General features: G+C 43.2%; 1 protein-coding gene across 5 annotated transcripts in view; it reads left to right on the plus strand.

The window, feature by feature from the left end:
• DOCK2 (dedicator of cytokinesis 2) overlaps positions 1–18,207 on the plus strand; it is an 850,676-nt gene that overhangs the window by 229,425 nt on the left and 603,044 nt on the right. For all 5 annotated transcript variants that reach the window (XM_056516504.1, XM_056516506.1, XM_056516505.1 and 2 more), the window contains 4 exons: positions 3,924–3,996; positions 4,106–4,209; positions 10,942–11,125; positions 15,654–15,751. In XM_056516504.1, coding sequence (XP_056372479.1) covers positions 3,924–3,996; positions 4,106–4,209; positions 10,942–11,125; positions 15,654–15,751 — 459 coding nt within the window. The remainder of the gene's footprint in view (positions 1–3,923; positions 3,997–4,105; positions 4,210–10,941; positions 11,126–15,653; positions 15,752–18,207) is intronic.

The raw sequence follows: 18,207 nt of genomic DNA on the forward strand, positions 1-18,207 counted from the left end.
CATTGTAGTTCGCCCGCCGAGCCCTTTACATCCACATGTGGGGTATGTTCATGTGGGGTATGGGCATGTTCTTACTCAGAAGAAATGGGGCTACAAATTATGTTTTTTTTTCTTTCTATTTTCCCTTGTGAAAATGAAAAAAGTAGGGTAACACCAGCATTTCCCATCCAACTTTAATGAAAATTCTTCAAACACCTGTGGGGTGTTAAGGCTCACTATACCCCTTGTTACATTCCGTGAGGGGTGTAGTTTACAAAATGGGGTCACATGTGTGTATTAATTTTTTTGTGTTTATGTCAGAACCGCTGTAATATCAGCCACCCCTGTGCAAATCACCAAATCAAATGTACATAGTGCGCTCTCACTCCTGTTGTGCGTCCGCAGAGCATTTTACGCCCACATATGGGGTATTTTCGTACTCAGGCGAAATTGTGTTACAATTTTTTTTTCCTTTTACCGCTTGTGAAAAAAAAAAGTATAGGGCAACACCAACATGTTAGTGTAAAATTTTTAATTTTTTTACACTAACAGGCTAGTGTAGCCCCCAACTTTTTCGGTACGGAAATACCCCATATGTGGCCCTAAACTGTTTCCTTGAAATACGACAGGGCTCCGAAGTGAGAGAGCACCATGCGCATTTGAGGACTAAATTAGGGATTGCATAGGGCTGGATATGGGGTATTCTATGCCAGTGATTCCCAAACAGGGTGCCTCCAGCTGTTGCTAAACTCCCAGCATGCCTGGACAGTCAGTAGCTTTCCGGAAATTCTGGAAGTTGTTGTTTTGCAACAGCTGGAGGCTCCGTTTTGGAAACACTGCCTTACAATACGTTTTTCACTTTTATTGGGGGGACAGTGTAAGGGAGTGCTTATGTAGTGTTTTACCCTTTATTATGTATTAATGTAGTGTAGTGTAGTGTTTTTAGGGTACATTCGCACAGGCGATTGTTTACAGTGAGTTTTACAGCTAGGAGTTTGCGCTGTGGTAAAAAATTTGCTGCAGCTCAAACCTCAAGCAGGAAACTTACTCTAAACCTGCCAGTGTGAATGTACCCTGTAAATTCACATGGGGGGGGGCAAACCTTCAGATGTTCCAAAACTACAACTCCCAGCATGTACTGACAGAGTTGTACTTTTGAAACAGCTGGAGGCACACTGGTTGGAAAACCTTCAGTTATTCTCTGTTACCTAACTCAGTATTTTCCAACTAGTGTGCCTCCAGCTGTTGCAAAACTACAACTCCCAGCATGTACTGATCGCTGAAGGGCATGCTGGGAGATGTAGTTATGCAACAGCTGGAGGTACGCACCTGCAACTCCCAACCGAGACAGCTGTTTGGGCATGCAGGGATTTGCAGTTTTGCAACATCTGGAGAGCAACAGTTTAGAGACCACTGCACAGTGATCTCCAAACTGTGGCCGTCCAGATGTTGCAAAACTGCAAATCCCGGCATGCCCAGACAGCAAACTGCTGTGTGTGCATACTGGGAGTTGTAGTTTTGCAAGATCTAGAGGGCCACAGTTTGGAGATTACTGTGCAGTGGTCTCTAAACTGTTGCCCTCCAGATGTTGCAAAACTGCAAATCCTCGCATGCCCAAACAGCTGTCTCGGCATGCTGGGAGTTGTAGTTTTGCAACATCTGGAGGACTACAGTTTAGAGACCACTGTATAGTGGTCTCAAACTGCAGCCCTCCAGATGTTGCTAGGCAACTCACCGACTTCCGTAGGATCCAGGGAGCCGCATCGGCGTCCGCTTCTGCCGCCGATCGCCGCCTGCTGCCGCTGGGTAAGTGGATCTTCGGCATCGGTCCTCCTCGGTTTCCCCGTTCTGCCCCGCCTATTGTGGGTGGGCAGAACGGGGAAATCAAAAGTTAATCCCCCCGCCCCCAATCTGCTATTGGCTGTCGCTTCTTGACGAACAATAGCAGGGATAGGAGGGGTGGCACCCCTGCCACATCACTCCAACCCTTCAGAGCGATCGTGATTGTCTTGGACAGCCCCGACTCCCCTTATATACCAGGTCACCATAGACCCGTATGACCTGCAAATCGCCGGTGATTTCACACTGGCGATTTGCAGCGATTGCTTACATGGGGGGGTCTAATGACCCCCCTGGGCATTTGCGTGGGGTGCCTGCTTATCAATATCAGAAGTCATCTCGGTCCGGTCTCCGCCCCACGCGACAGGGACCGAAATTCCCACGGGCGTACATTTACGTCCTGGGTCCTCAAGTACCAGGGTGTCAGGACGTAAGCGTACGCCCTGGGTCTTTAACTGTTTAAAAATAATGTTTAAAATACTAACTATCCTAAAGAAACCCTATTCTTTTATAATTTACTTTTAATTATATAATCACAGTTTTGCTGAACTCGATGCCCAAGGGGAATTTATTTAGTTCAGATTACTTTAACACAGGCTCCCTTCTCCCCCTTCCAGTTCATGTCAAATGCCCGGGATAATGAAGGTGTTTTTGTAATTGCAGCAATACATAAACTGTACTGTATGCAACACTGCTCACATTACTGTTCCATGGGGCTGAGATACGGGTGAGCTGTGATGCATACACTACAATACATGCTTTGCCACAATTGCTAAACACCTTTTCACAAGAACAGAAAGGAGCAACAAGGAGAACATCTGAACTACAGAAGTTCCTCTACAGCATACAGGTGTACAGAAGTCCATCAAAACTGGGATTTTTTTTTTCTTACAATAAAATTAAATTACAAAAAGTATATGAGGGCAATTTATAATTGGATTTAACCTGTTTTTGTTGTGTTGACTTGTCGCACAATTTGTCGCAGTTGCTGTTTAGGGACTTTTCATTGCAAACTTTGCTTGAGATGTTCTTTCCTAAATTTGTTTAGCTATGGTATGCCATAATCTGGTTAACTTGCAGTGGATTTATTTTCTATTTATACATTTTTTTGCAAATCTTCACCAGCCCTGTCTTGATTTTTAAATCTGTCTGTGAACAGCATTTGTAAAAGTCGCACATTTCAGCACATAAAAAAAAGTCATAAAAGTACACCAGTTTCCTCCCACCCTTCAAAACATGTGAATTTGGATTGCTAAGTCCTAATAGAGACGGTCATCAATTTGATTGATAATGTTCTCTGTATAACGTTGCGGAATATACTGGCACTATATAAATAAAGGAATAATAATAATACAAATAATAAAAAATAAATTATTGTATCGCTCCTTCTTAATTCCTCTATAGAAATATCCTCCTCCTTTTCCCGATAAACAGGGTTGAAAGATATTTCTTAAGCTGCCTTGCAGTAAACAGAGAGTTACTCTGATCACTATGCAGAGAACCGGCTATGGGGACAGTGACCAAGCATGTGTCCCACCAGTATTCAGCACACTGGGTGCACATTGTTAAACACCAGGTGACTTACTATGTAAGCAAATGAATAAGTCAGGGATCATTGGCTTTTTTTCTAACAGCTTGTAAATGGCAAACATTGTTCATTTTTTATGATCTGTACAATGAATGTGATATTTTAAAGGGGAACTCCACTGCCCAAGCATCCGGAACATTTAGTTCTGAATGCTGCGTGCGTTCTGTGAGGGTCGTGATGTCATGGCCATGCCCCCTCGTGACATCACACCATGCCCCCTCAATGCAAATCTATGGGAGGGGGCGTGGCAGCCGCCACGCCCCCTCCCTTAGACTTGCATTGAGGGGGCATGCCGTGACGTCACGACCCTCACAGCCCTCATCCAGTATTCGGAACTAAATTCGGAACACTGGGGCAGTGGAGTTCCCCTTTAATGGTGAGAAAACATCTTCAAAAGCTATTCACTTAGCAGTATATTTATTCCTATTTATTCAGTCTGAGCTCATCCCATCATTCCTGCGTTTTTACATGTATTCTTTTAGCATTTTAACTTATGACCTATCTCCCTTTTTTAAAGGTTGCTGTTCCAATTGAGGAAATGCAGCGCATACACCTGCGGTTCATGTTCAGGCACAGATCATCTATGGAATGTAAGTTATACTTCATTTTTCTTTTTGAAATTATATTTTTATTTCTTGTAACCATATTATTATGTGTGAACCCTTTTCTTATCCTATGTAATTGTATTGTTATAAATAGCAAAAGACAGAGGAGAGAGGAACTTTGCCATGGCCTATGTTAAGCTGATGAAAGATGATGGAACAACGCTGCACGATGGAAGCCATGACTTGGTGGTTTTAAAGGTAGTGTCAGTTTTACAGGATTTCTGCTCTTTACATGCTAATACTTGTTTTATATCGAATATTATATTGAATATTTAAAAAAAGTATGAGGAAATACATCTTCCTCTACTTTTTAAAGTTTTGCACTAAATGTGCACATTTTTTTTTCTTGAAAGAAAGTCATCACTTTCAGCTGTTTATCAGAAATGTGGGCATGGCTTTTTACTTTTTAAAATCTGAGTCATTTATTGCCCTGCTTTTGGCGTCAGTTTCCCCTGTGATCATTCATTTCCAAAAGAGAGGTTAAATAAATGAAAATTTTTACTAAAAGTCACAGAAGGGACTTTAAACATAACTTTTAGGGAAGGGTCATACTTCTGTATTTTTCTGCATATTTGCTGCTGCGTAGTTTCCCACCATTGAAGTCAATGGGTAGAAAAATCAGCTGCAGAAAATATGCAGCAAAATATGTAGCAAAGTAAGGCACATAACCCTTAGGCATGCTGGGAGTTGTCGTTTGCAAAAGCTAGCTATACCCTGTTTGGAAGCGGCACATGAGCAGTGGAGTCCAGTACAGAGCGGGGAGGAGCTGTGCTGACGTCAGAGTGCCCGAAGTGCCCGGATCCTGGCATGTTAAGCAACAAATGAATCCTCATCCCCCACACTATCAGCAAGTACCTCTGGTTAGTGCAGAGGGCTTTACTGACAGTTTTCCTTTAAAAGGAGTAGGCACCAATGTGAAAACATGTCATAACACAAAGGTTTGGTTGATGTATGTTGGTGCATCATGTGAAATGAATTTCTGTATATAAGTTTTGTGTTATTGCAAACTGAATAATGAACTAATAGACTAAGTGCACTAACACTATAAACAGTACTAAAACGAAGATAACTGCATTATAAGAACTAACCTATATATATGTGATCTTGTGAATACTTACCCATTAGATACCTCTATGTGCTCTTGATATCTATAGAAAAGTGGTATTAAATGAGTTAGCCAGTGTAAGAAAAAAAAAATGTATCCCCTAAATGCAGGCAAAGTGTCAGATCGCAGGGGGTCTGACCGTTTGGACCCCTTGCAATCTCCTGCCTGATGCCCCGGCTCTCCCCATGAATGGAGTGTGTTCATCACAGCTGTAGCTATGCATTTCATTACTCTAATTTGGTCACGTGACCACCAGTATGTCTATCATAAAATGACTTGCTTAAAGGGGTACTCCACCCCTTGACATCCGGGATATCCAGGAGAGCACCCCAGTGTTTTGAACATTTTTGTTCAGAACACTAGGTTCGGGCTACTGTGGTCATAATGTCATGCCACGCCCCCTCCATTAAAGTCTATGGGGGGGGGGGGCCTGACGGCTAAACAAAAATGTTCAGAACAATGAATTGCCGTAGATTGGGAGTCCTAGTGGCCGGAGTTCCCGGGATCAGACATCTTATCCCCTATCCTTTGGGTAGAGGATAATTGAAAGAAAACAGCTATTTTTTATGGTCTCATACAGCCACTTTGGGAAAATAAAAAAAATTCAATACACATTGAATGGTCATTTGATTTTCTCTTTGATCTGAAAAGGTACTTTTAAATCTGTTTCATGCAGTGGCGTAACAATTACAGTGGCAGAAGGTGCGAGCGTTACAAGCCCAAATGCAAAGCCCCCCCAAAACAGTATGGTGGTATTATCCAGTCACTTTGCAGTGTAATGGTATTGGTCATTGTGTGGCAGTATTAGGTGTCTCTTGTATAGGGGTTTTATTGTTAAACTGGTATGCTGGATTTGGTCAGTTACAGTATAATGGTATTATGTAGGGTGATATTTGCTCTCTGTGTTATTTGGTAACTATATGGCTATAACATCTAATTTTTTGTTATATATCCTATTATAGGAAAACTGCCAAAAAAACTTTTTTTTCTCCCGCGCTATCCACAGGCACTGGTGGATAGAGCAGGAGATGCTGATTAAAATGAGCCCTACCTTGTCCCGATCTGCGCCGCCATTCTCCCGCAATTGTAGTTTTATTATCTATTGAAATCTTCCAGTAACTGGCATGGGCGGGGCTTTGGCGCTTAACTGGCACTAACGTCAGTGCCGCTTATGAACATTCATCCCCCCAGTTAGGAGCGGCGAAGAGAGGGAGAACTGGAGGGAGGGGGGATGAATATTCATAAGCAGCGCTGACATCAGTGCCAGTTAAGCTCCGAAGCCCCGCCTGTGCCAGTTACAGGAAGATTTCCACAGATAATAAAACTACAATGGCGGGAGAACGGCGGCGCAGATCCAGACAAGGTAGGGCTCATTTTAATTAGCATCTCCCACATTATCCACCAGTACCTGTGGATAGTGCGGGAGAAAACAAGTGACAGTTTTCCTTTAATGTTTTGGAAGGGAGTTGGGTCCAAAATTTGCCCTGGAGCCACAGGACTCTGGTTAAGCCTCTTGTTTCTTTTAGTCACTTCTTATTGTGAAAACCTTTAATTGATTCTGGTTTTATGTGCGTTACACTTTCTTAGCTAACAAACATGTAACAGTGAATAAAAGGTGTGCAGTGACCTTCAAAGAATTTTCTTAATGCAATCTGGAACTTCTTGTATTTTTACTTAAATGCATTTTATTGTAAATGTAAGAAATGTTGCAGTAAATGTGCAATAACCACCCTTTTCATCTTTTTAATGTAAACTAGGATGATTTACACCAAAAATGTGTCCAAATAAAGTAAGACCATTTCTATGTATAAGGCAGTTGTGCTTTGTGCTATTGACACCGTGATAGGTATCCTACCCTGGGTACATTGGAGGAGATTTATCAAAATTAGTGCAAAAGAACTATAGCCACCAATCCAACTGTAAATCCATTTTTTGGGGGGTTCGTTGTAAAATTTCAACAGCAATTTGATGGGTTGCAATATTCTGTAATTCTTAACATCTTGAAGAAGTTATCCTGGAAAATGAATTCATGGCCTGATAGAGCAGAGCTTGACTTTTGTTTGTGATGTTCTCATAAAGATATACTAGGTATAACTAGTATAAAATAGGTATACAATAGTGTATCAGTTTTTCCTGAAGTTTCCTTTAATTTAACATTTAAGATGTTCTAACATTATTTTCCCTTAGCAGTGCAGGGATTGTAAGCAGCCCACTGAACTTGAAAGAATGTTTTGTATATGCATTTTTCCTCAATACTTAATCCTCAGTCCGTGACTGGTCAGTTCATCAGAGGAAACTTATGTTTGCTAGCACTGATCCATCGCAGAGGACAGTGTGATTATTTCTTGTTTTATTGTTCTGCACAGGGTGAACAATCTTTCTTTATTACTACACATTTTTAGATGTTCTTTACTTTATGTTCCGAAGGGACTTTACATTAGCATTCCCGGTTAATTAAATTACACCTCCAAGCCACTGAAACTAGCTGCAGTGTTTGTTTGAGGACAACGCACTCACACAGTGGCCGCTTTCTACCTGCAACGGAGAGAAACATTAGATGTCCCACTGCTTAAATGCAGTGTGTATTCAGAAAATGACATATTATTTATATCAGGCTTTCATAATAAACCTAGATTTAGTTGTTGCTGTGTATTTATTTAAATTTCATATGTGGCATCAAATATTCATTTTGTATAGTGACCACAAGAGAAGACAAAGTTGGCTGATGCCTCTTGCTTTCTGCAGCTTTGTTGTATAGATTGGGTCAAGATAAAAATAATCATCTGGTTATCATTAGAATTGGAGGATTTAAAGGGACCTACCGATCTAATAAGTCATAGTATATCTCTTGAATATGCCATCACATTATGATTGTGAAAGGTCCAACATCCTGTAGCCCCATCATTTCAACAGTGAAGGGGGTGCAGTGTAGTGAATGAATTGCAGTTCCTTTCACAGCTAGGTGGTGAGCAGTGCCGCCGTACAAGAAAAGTTAGTGACGGGGGCGCAGCACTAAATTATCTCTGCAGCTCTACCACTCTCAAGATTGGTGGGGATACTAGAAAATAGGCATGTTGGCATATCCTAGTTCTTTAATGACAGCTATGTTGTACTGTTGGAGGCAAACATATAGCAGGATAGTAACACTATATGTATTCAGAAAGTTTTTAGACCCTTCTACTTCTTTCATATTTTGTTATGCTGCATGCTTGTGCTAAAATGAAAAAAAAAAACAATCTGAACTCTGCAATACTGCATAGTATCTTTTAGACATTTTTTAAAATCTGTTGAAAATAAATAAATTAACTTTTGCATGAACATAAGTATTCAGACCATTTGCTGTGACACAGGATTGAAGTACAGCTGAATGGAGAAAGGTTCAGAGATATTAATGAAAACCTGATTTAAAGTGCTCTGGACCTCAGACTGAGTCGAAGGTTTACCTTCCAACAAGACAATGACCCTTAGCACAGAACCAAGACAACACTTGGGTGGCTTAGGGACTACTCTGCAAATGTCCCTGAGTAGCCCAGCCGGAGCCCTGACTTGAATCCAATCAAACATCCCTGGAGAGACCTGAAAATGGCTTCCACCGATATTCTCTATCCAGCCTAACAGAGCTTGACAAGATCTGCACAGAAAAATGGCAGAATATTCCCAAATTCAGATGTGAAACCCTTGTAGCATACCTAAGATGACTGGAGGATCTTATGACTGCCAAGAGGTGCTTAAATGGAATACTTGGTACTGAGTACTGAATGAGTAAAGGGTCTGAATACTTAAAGGGGTATTCCAGGATTTTTTTTTATTTGACTATGCTACAGGGGCTGTAAAGTTAGTGTAGTTTGTTTCTGTGGGTTAGGTGGCTGATGTGTGAGAGAGAGGAAAATGGCTGTCACGGACCTTTATGTGGATGTCACGGAGCAGGTAGTGGATCCTCTACCTGTGTGGCTGATGCCTCGGAACGTATCGGGGATCGGAGTCTAAGGTGCCGCTGGTCTTCACCAGAGCCCGCCGCAAGGCAGGATGGATTTGCTGCGGCAGGCGACACCCAGGTCGCTACCCCCGAAACGGCTCGACCACACAGGTACTGGGCAAGGCGAGGTACAAGAGGATGAGACAGAGGCATAGTCAACATAGCAGAAGGTCAAGGCAGGCGGCAAAGGTTCGTAGTCAAAGAACGTAGCAAGCAAGTCTGGTAACACGGGTAGGCAAAACCGGCAATGGGAATGCTTTCTCTTAGGCAAAGTGCACTGAAGATCCGGCAGGGAAGTGTGGGAGGTTCAGGGACTTTATTAGTTAGTGTCAGGCGCAAACTATAATTAAGGGCTTACTGGCCCTTTAAATCTCAGAGCTCCGTCGCGCGCACACCCTAGAAGACAGGGGCACGCTCGACGGGGCCAAGACACAGGAGCGGAAGTGGCATCAGTACTGGGTGAGTGACGTGCTGGGATTCGCATGCGGGCGCGTCCCGCGATGCGCATCCCGACCCCACCGGGAGTAGTAACAATGCGCTCACGGCTAACATGTGCGGCCGGAGCGCAGGCAGTAACAATGGCATTGTGGGATTTGTAGTCAAAAAAACATTAGTCAAACAGGAAATACAAGTTCACAAAAAACTAGCCACAGCGTTATGGTAATCTTATGACATAGCCATTTAGCCCCAAGACAAGTGCAGATCCTTCCTAAGCATGTCCATTACTGCCTGCCAGGTACATACTAAAATCACCTTATGGTGGATAACCCCTTTAAGCATGTAGCAAGCCTCATCTTCATCCCTGGCACATTAAGATATTGTCCTGCATTCCTGAAGTTAAGAAATGTTGTCATAATGTGTTATAGAATCCGAAGTTTAATATAAATTGCTATGTTGCCTGGTTAACACAATGAAGAGAAACATGGCTACATCTTTTTGTCAATGTAATATTTTCTTATTTTCTTTTCAATAAATCAGCAAAGATTTGTAACATTCTGTTTTTACTTCATTATCATTATGGTGCAGAATCACGGAGTCCAAAAAAGGTAAAATAGCATAAACTTTATTTATTTTGACATTTAATTAGTGCAACAAAAATTTTAATCATTGCACATTCCCATTTGCAGTATTTCTTTAAAGGGGTACTTCAGGGGAAAAAAAATGTTTTTAAATCAACTGGTGCCAGAAAGTTAAACAGATTTGTAAATTACTTTTATTGAAAAATATTAATCCTTCCAGTACTTATTAGCTGCTGTGTGCTCCAGAGGAAGTTGTATGGTTCTTTTCTGTCTGACCACAGTGCTCTTTGCTGACACCTCTGTTCATGTCAGGAAATGTCCAGAGCAGGAACAAACCCTCATAGCAAACCTCTCCAGCTCTGCACAGTTCCTGACATGGACAGAGGTGTCAGCAGAGAGTACTGTGGTCATACAGAAAATAAATTCAAAAAGAAAATAACTTCCTGTGGCGCATACAGCAGCTGATAAGCACTGGAAGGATTAAGATTTTTAAATAGAAGTAATTAACAAATCTGTTTAATTTTCTGGCACCAGTTGATTTAAAAAAAAAAATGTTTTCCACCAGAGTACCCCTTTAAGTTTGATAACATACTACTCATTCATCATATGGCTGCTTTTCATGGAATTGGTCCTAGTTTTTGCACGTGAGTTATGTGGAAAGGAGCTTGTGAACTGATGTATACACAAAATGGTAGACTATTGTTATGGCTATAATTTATTTATTTATTTATTGGTGCTTTGAAAGCATAAACGGTATTATTTGCAAAATAGAACATGAACTATAATGTTGATGAACCCTCCCTCAATTGTGTGGATTGTATCTTCCCCAGGGTGATAGCAAGAAAATGGAAGATGCCAGCACTTATCTTTCCCTTCCCTCTACCCGTCAGCAAATGGACGTGAAAAGTTCAACCTTCATCAGAAATAGTGGCAGTTCTGGTGGACTGTCAGTCAGTTCACGTGATTCTTTTGCCATTTCAACACTTGTATGTTCAACCAAATTGACCCAAAATGGTAGGCTGTGTTTACTGTTATTGTGAAACAATTATAAATATGTTCATAGTTTTTTTTTTTTTGCCAAGTCACTTCAAGAGTACCCCTCATAATCTCATATTTTTATAAAATATGTTCAGCCATTCAGCAGTATAGGGGGACCCCTGGTGGCTTTTACTATAGCATTGAGTTTCTCTATTTAAAAAAAAAAAAAAAAAAGAAAGAAAGAAAGAAAAATTCCAATTGCTATACATTATGTTTCATGTTTACTATAACATAAAGAACTTCATTCCAAATAACAATGGCCATTTAGGCAAAAGGAATTAGTAACTGAAGAGTCAAACCAAATCTTAACATTTTGACAACTGGCTTAATAACTCCTTACTATATAATTGACAGCACCTACTCCTGTTAGGTTGTTTAATGTAAAATTGTGCAATTTTTCAATATTCTTTCTGTATAAATTCCTAGTGGCTTTTGGAAATACATTTATGACATATACTATATTTGTACAATACAAGGGAGAGGGGGGCTCAACTAAGCATAAGACAGGGTGCTACTGAGTGTTTCAAGTCTGAGGTACAGAAAAAGAAGAACACTAAGTAAGGGGTGTTGTAGTGTTTAGACCCTGTATCCTATATATCTTCAGCAATTATGTTTATACCTGGCTAGTGGAAGGACAGCGTACGGACTCATCATGGTGCTATACATGTTAACATGCGTGGTACCATGTGGAATCTGCACGTCATCCTTCCGTCTGCCAGGTATGAAAGAGAAAAAAAAGAGAAAAAAGCAAAGGCGCTCCTTGTGGAGTAACGTAGGAGGTAATGGTAAGAAGATAAGGGAATTCAATAACGCTTACCAGTTGAGGTTGTGTAACAACATACACAACAATGGTAGAGGTGTGTAGTTATATAGGGTCCATCTGCAGCCTTCCTGGATAAGAGTAGGATAATGTAGAAAAAAGCTTTGTTAAGACCAGGATTTGTGGCGCTGATTAGGACACAGGACTCACAGGGTCAAGATAACATCCATCAGACATTATTAGCAATAATTCAACGCGTTTCGCTGCGCATGCGCAGCGAAACGCGTTGCATTATTGGTAATAAAGTTTGATGGATGTTATCTTGACCCTGTGAGTCCTGAGTCCTAGTCTGCCAGGTCTGAACATATTGCTGTGTATAAGACTATAAGAGTGGTTCTAACCACTACAACACACCTAAGTTGCGGATTGGCAACAGAACACTTGGGGTCTCAGTAAGACCGCATGTCCCTGCACCATATTGTACACATTCCATGGCTCCTCTCTTCTGGCTGTTAGTTGTTGGTTTATTTTAAGCTTCTCTTATAGCCTATCAGGATTTCTGTTTTAGCACTCTACAATAATATTATATTATTTGTGAGACTAAATTATTTATATGATCAAGGTCACTGTATTTTATATGCAATAGATGTCTGTACACTATTCTTTGGATATAGCCATGTATGCATTTGCTTATTTGTGGGACATGAGATATCCAAGTGGGTCAGCAACAGTGCCCTCTCATGTTGTAGTTTCACTCTTCTTGAGCTGGTTTTAATTTATTTTAAATGTGTGTCTGTTATTGCAAATAAACTTATCATTATTCCTCACTTTGTGATTTAGGCGTGCACTGGTTCATAGTGTTCTTCTTTTTCTCAACCTTAATAATATACTTATATAATACAGTGGAGCAAAAAAAGTATATAGTCAGCCACCAATTGTCCAAGTTCTCCCACTTAAAAAGATGAGAGAGGCCTGTAATTTCCATCATAGGTATACCTCGACTATGAGAAACATAATGATAAAAAAAAAAATCCATAAAATCACATTGTCTGATTTAGAATTTATTTGCACATTACGGTGGAAAATAAGTATTTGGTCAATAACAACAAAAGTTCATCTCAATACTTTGTATATACCCTTTGTTGGCAATGGCAGAGGTAAAAGTTTTCTGTAAGTCTTCACAAGGTTTTCACACACTGTTGCTGGTATTTTTGCCCATTCCTCCATGCAGATCTCCTCTAGAGCAGTGATGTTTTGGGGCTGTCACTGGGCAACATGGACTTTCAACTTCCTCCAAAGGTTTTCTATGTGGGTTGAGATCTGGAGACTGGCTAAGCCACTCGAGGACCTTGAAATGCTTCTACAAAGCCACTCCTCCGTTGCTTGGGCGGTGTGTTTGGGATCATTCTAATGCCGAATGACCCAGCCACGTTTCACCTTCAATGCCCTTGCTGATGGAAGAAAGTTTTCACTCAAAATTTAATGATACATGGCTCCATTCATTCTTTCCTTTACATAGATCAGTCATCCTGGTCCCTTCGCAGAAAAACTGCCCTAAAGCATGATTTTTCCACCCCCATGCTTCACAGTAGGTATTGTGTTCTTTGTATGCAACTCAGCAATATTTCTCCTCCAAACACGATGAATTGCGTTTTTACCAAAAAGTTCTACTTTGGTTCCATCTGACCATATGCAATTCTCCCTCTACTCTTCTGGATCATCCAAATGCTCTCTAGCACACTTCAGATGGGCCCGTACAGGTACTGGCTTAAGCAGGGGGACACGTCTGGCACTGTATGATTTGGTCCCAGCTCTCTGCAGGTCATTCACTAGGTCCCCCCTGTGGTTCTGGGATTTTTGCTCACTGTTCTTGTGATCATTTTGACACCACGGGGTGAGATCTTCCGTGGAGCCCCAGATCGAGGGAGATTATCAGTGGTCTTGTATGTCTTCCATTTTCTAATAATTGCTCCCATAGTTGATTTCTTCACACCAAGCTGTTGCCTATTGCAGATTCAGTCTTCCCAGCCTGGTGCAGGTCTACAATTTTGTTTCTGGTGTCCTTCGACAGCTCTTTGGTCTTGGCTAGGGATCGACTGATATCGTTTTTTTAGGGCCGATACCGATAATCGGTGGAGGTTAGGGCCTCTTGAGAAGAAATGTTTAAGGGGGGATATGATAAACGTATATAAGTATATAAATGGCCCATACAAAAAATATGGAGAAAAACTGTTCCAGGTTAAACCCCCCCCCCCCCCAAAGGACGAGGGGGCACTCCCTCCGTCTGGAGAAGAAAAGGTTTAGTCTAAAGGGGCGACACGCCTTCTTTACCGTGAGGACTGTGAATTTATGGAACGGTCTACCTCAGGAACTGGTCACAGCAGGAACAATTAACAGCTTTAAAACAGGGTTAGATACATTCCTGGAACAAAATAACATTAATGCTTATGCAGAATTATAAAACTACATCCCTTTCCCTTATCCCCTTACACCCTTCCCTTCAATTCCCTGGTTGGACTTGATGGACGTATGTCTTTTTTCAACCATACTAACTATGTAACTTATACCGATATTCCGGTATAAATTATCAGCTATTTATCCCCCCTCGACACCGCTGCAGGTCATTGATTTAAAGCGGGCACTTTAAATCAATGCCCTGCAGTGGCTTTTGCGGGGCCATAGGCCGCTGTCACCACCCGCTTCTCTCCCCCTATCTGTCAGGGTGGTCCGGGTCATCCTTCCTTCCTTCCTGTAGTGTCCGGCGGCATTCCGAGTGGAGGGTGCACCGGTACGGGCTGTTGTAACGATGGATGGATGGCCCGGACCACCCCCGTTACGGGTAAGTTTATTTTATTTTTTTTATTGACTCGGAGGGTGGGGGAGGGGCCCGACCGGTATAGCGGTATGGGCAAAAATCCATACCGGTATACCACCCAGCACTACGGTGGGGGTGCGACACGGTGGGTCGGGGGGGCGGTCGTGGTGTGGTGTGGCGGGTCGGGGGGGCGGCCGTGGGGCAGTGTGGGCGGTGTGTGTGGGGGGGGGGGGGGGGGCATTATCGGTTTATTGGCAAGGTAATTGCCGATACCGATAATGCCCAAAATCTTGATTATCGGCCGATAATATCGGCCATACCGATAATCGGTCGATCCCTAGTCTTGGCCATAGTGGAGTTTAGAGTGTGACTGTTAGAGGTTGTGGACAGGTGTATGTTATACTGACAACAAGTTCAAACAGGAGCCATTAATACAGGTAATGAGTGGAAGACAGAGGAGACTCTTAAAGAAAAGTTAGAGGTCTGTGAGAGCCAGAAATCTTGCTTGTTTGTAGGTGACCAAATACTTATTTTCCACCATAATTTGCAAATAAATTCTTAAAAAAATTAGACAATGTGATTTTATGGATTTTTTTTCTCATTATGTCTCTCATAGTTTAAGTATACCTATGATGAAAATTATAGGCCTCTCTCATCTTTTTAAGTAGTAGAACTTGCACAATTGGTGCCTGACTAAATACTTTTTTGCCCTACTGTATACAATAACTGTAACTGCCCTACTCTATTGGTCATGCCGTAATGATTTTGACTAAATCAGATAACTATTCCCTGCAAGTAAATATTTATTTAATCAAATTATAAAGTCCGGATAACCACTTTAAAGTCACAATGACTTTTAAAATCGGACATCTGCAGTTTACCTAAAACATTTATATTAAGCATGATACTAACATTTTCTGATATTTCAGTTGGTCTACTTGGACTTTTGAAGTGGCGTATGAAGCCTGAGCTTCTGCAAGAAAATTTGGAAAAGCTGAAAATTGTAGATGGAGAGGAAGTTGTAAAAGTATGTGCTTTCTTTCTATTGTCTGCATATAAAATATCTTATGTATTAAGGAATTGTTATTGATTAATGGAAATCTCTGACACTTAAACCAAAATTAATCATCTTAAAGGGAACCTGACAGCTCTATTTGCTACTAAGCACAGATACCATTGGATAGCTGTTAGGGTATAAAAAACAAACTACTTTTCCTGTAGCTAATGGTCGTTTCCAAACTTATTAATTCAACTTTTAATTTTTCAGCCAAGTGTAAAGGAGGTGGGAGAAGCTGCTCAAAAACCACAGCCTGGCTAACCCTCCTCACTCCCCTTACCTCCCAGCCTTTCCTTGACTGACATACAGGGCTCGATTTACAGTCAAGGTGGGTGTCACGATGCCGGCTGGCAGGTAGTGGATCCTCTGTGCCAGAGAGGGATAGCGAGGACTGCGCTAGTGGACCGGTTCTAAATCACTACTGGTTTTCACCAGAGCCCGCCGCAAAGCGGGATGGTCTTGCTGCGGCGGTAGTGACCAGGTCGTATCCACTAGCAACGGCTCACCTCTCTGACTGCTGAAGATAGGCGAGGTACAAGGGAGTAGACAGAAGCAAGGTCGGACGTAGCAGAAGGTCGGGGGCAGGCGGCAAGGTTCGTAGTCAGGGTGGATAGCAGAAGTTCTGGTACACAGGCTTTAGACACACAAAACGCTTTCACTAGGCACAAGGGCAACAAGATCCGGCAAGGGAGTGCAAGGGAGGAGACCAGATATAGCCAGGGAGCAGGTGGGAGCCAATTAAGCTAATTGGGCCAGGCACCAATCATTGGTGCACTGGCCCTTTAAGTCTCAGGGAGCTGGCGCGCGCGCGCCCTAGAGAGCGGAGCCGCGCGTGCCAGCATATGACAGCAGGAGACGGGAACGGGTAAGTGACCTGGGATGCGATTCGCGAGCGGGCGCGTCCCGCTGTGCGAATCGCATCCCCGACGGCCATGACAGTGCAGCGCTCCCGGTCAGCGGGACCGACCGGGGCGCTGCGGAGAGAGAGACGCCGTACGCGCTCCGGGGAGGAGCGGGGACCCGGAGCGCTAGGCGTAACAGTACCCCCCCCCTTAGGTCTCCCCTTCTCTTTGTCCGGTAACTGCCTCCCCTGGGATGAGGAGACCGGGAAAGGATGGAGGGATTCCTCAACAGCAGGCAGAACAGAAGGGGTAGGAATGGGGAGGGAGGACAGAGGGCGAGGCCTGGCACGGGGCAGTGTGACACCAGGACGAGGGCCATGAGGAGGCACCGAGGCTTGCCTGACTGGACTGGGAGGGGGGGGAGAGGCACTTCTTAAGGCAGGCAGAGTCCATAACGACTTTAGGGAGACCGGATACAGGAGGAACCACAGGGTCACGGCAGGGAGTACTGGGAACCGGTTTAAGGCAGTCCTTGAAGCAAGAGGTACCCCAACTCTTGATCTCCCCTGTGGACCAATCCAGGGTTGGGGAATGGTGTTGAAGCCAGGGTAGTCCCAGGAGAATTTCGGACGTGCAATTGGAGAGGACCAAAAACTCAATTTTCTCGTGATGCGGTCCGATGCACATTAGGAGGGGCTTCGTGCGATAACGCACGGTGCAATCCAACCTGGCTCCGTTGACCGCGGAAATGTGAAGTGGCTTGACAAGACGGGTCACCGGGATGCGGAATTTATTCACCAAGGACTCCCGAATAAAATTCCCAGAGGCACCAGAGTCCAGGCAGGCCACGGCTGAGAAGGAAGAGCTGGCTGAAGTAGAAATCCGTACAGGCACCGTGAGACGTGGAGAAGCCGACTTGGCATCAAGAGACGCCACACCCACGAGAGCTGGGTGCGAGCGTGCGTTTCCTAGACGTGGAGGACGGATAGGGCAATCCACCAAAAAATGTTCGGTACTGGCACAGTACAGACAAAGATTCTCTTCCTTACGGCGATTCCTCTCTTCCAGGGTCAGGCGAGACCGATCCACTTGCATGGCCTCCTCGGCGGGAGGCCTAGGCGCAGATTGCAATGGAGACTGTGGGAGAGGTGTCCAGAGATCTAAGTCTTTTTCCTGGCGGAGCTCTTGATGCCTCTCAGAAAAACGCATGTCAATGCGAGTGGCTAGATGAATGAGTTCATGAAGGTTAGCAGGAGTTTCTCGTGCGGCCAGAACATCTTTAATGTTGCTGGATAGGCCTTTTTTAAAGGTCGCGCAGAGGGCCTCATTATTCCAGGATAGTTCAGAAGCAAGAGTACGGAATTGTATGGCGTACTCGCCAACGGAAGAATTACCCTGGACCAGGTTCAGCAGGGCAGTCTCAGCAGAAGAGGCTCGGGCAGGTTCCTCAAAGACACTTCGAATTTCCGAGAAGAAGGAGTGTACAGAGGCAGTGACGGGGTCATTGCGGTCCCAGAGCGGTGTGGCCCATGACAGGGCTTTTCCAGACAGAAGGCTGACTACGAAAGCCACCTTAGACCTTTC

The sequence above is a fragment of the Hyla sarda genome, chromosome 4 (genome assembly GCF_029499605.1).
Source record: "Hyla sarda isolate aHylSar1 chromosome 4, aHylSar1.hap1, whole genome shotgun sequence".
Lineage (NCBI taxonomy): Eukaryota > Metazoa > Chordata > Amphibia > Anura > Hylidae > Hyla > Hyla sarda.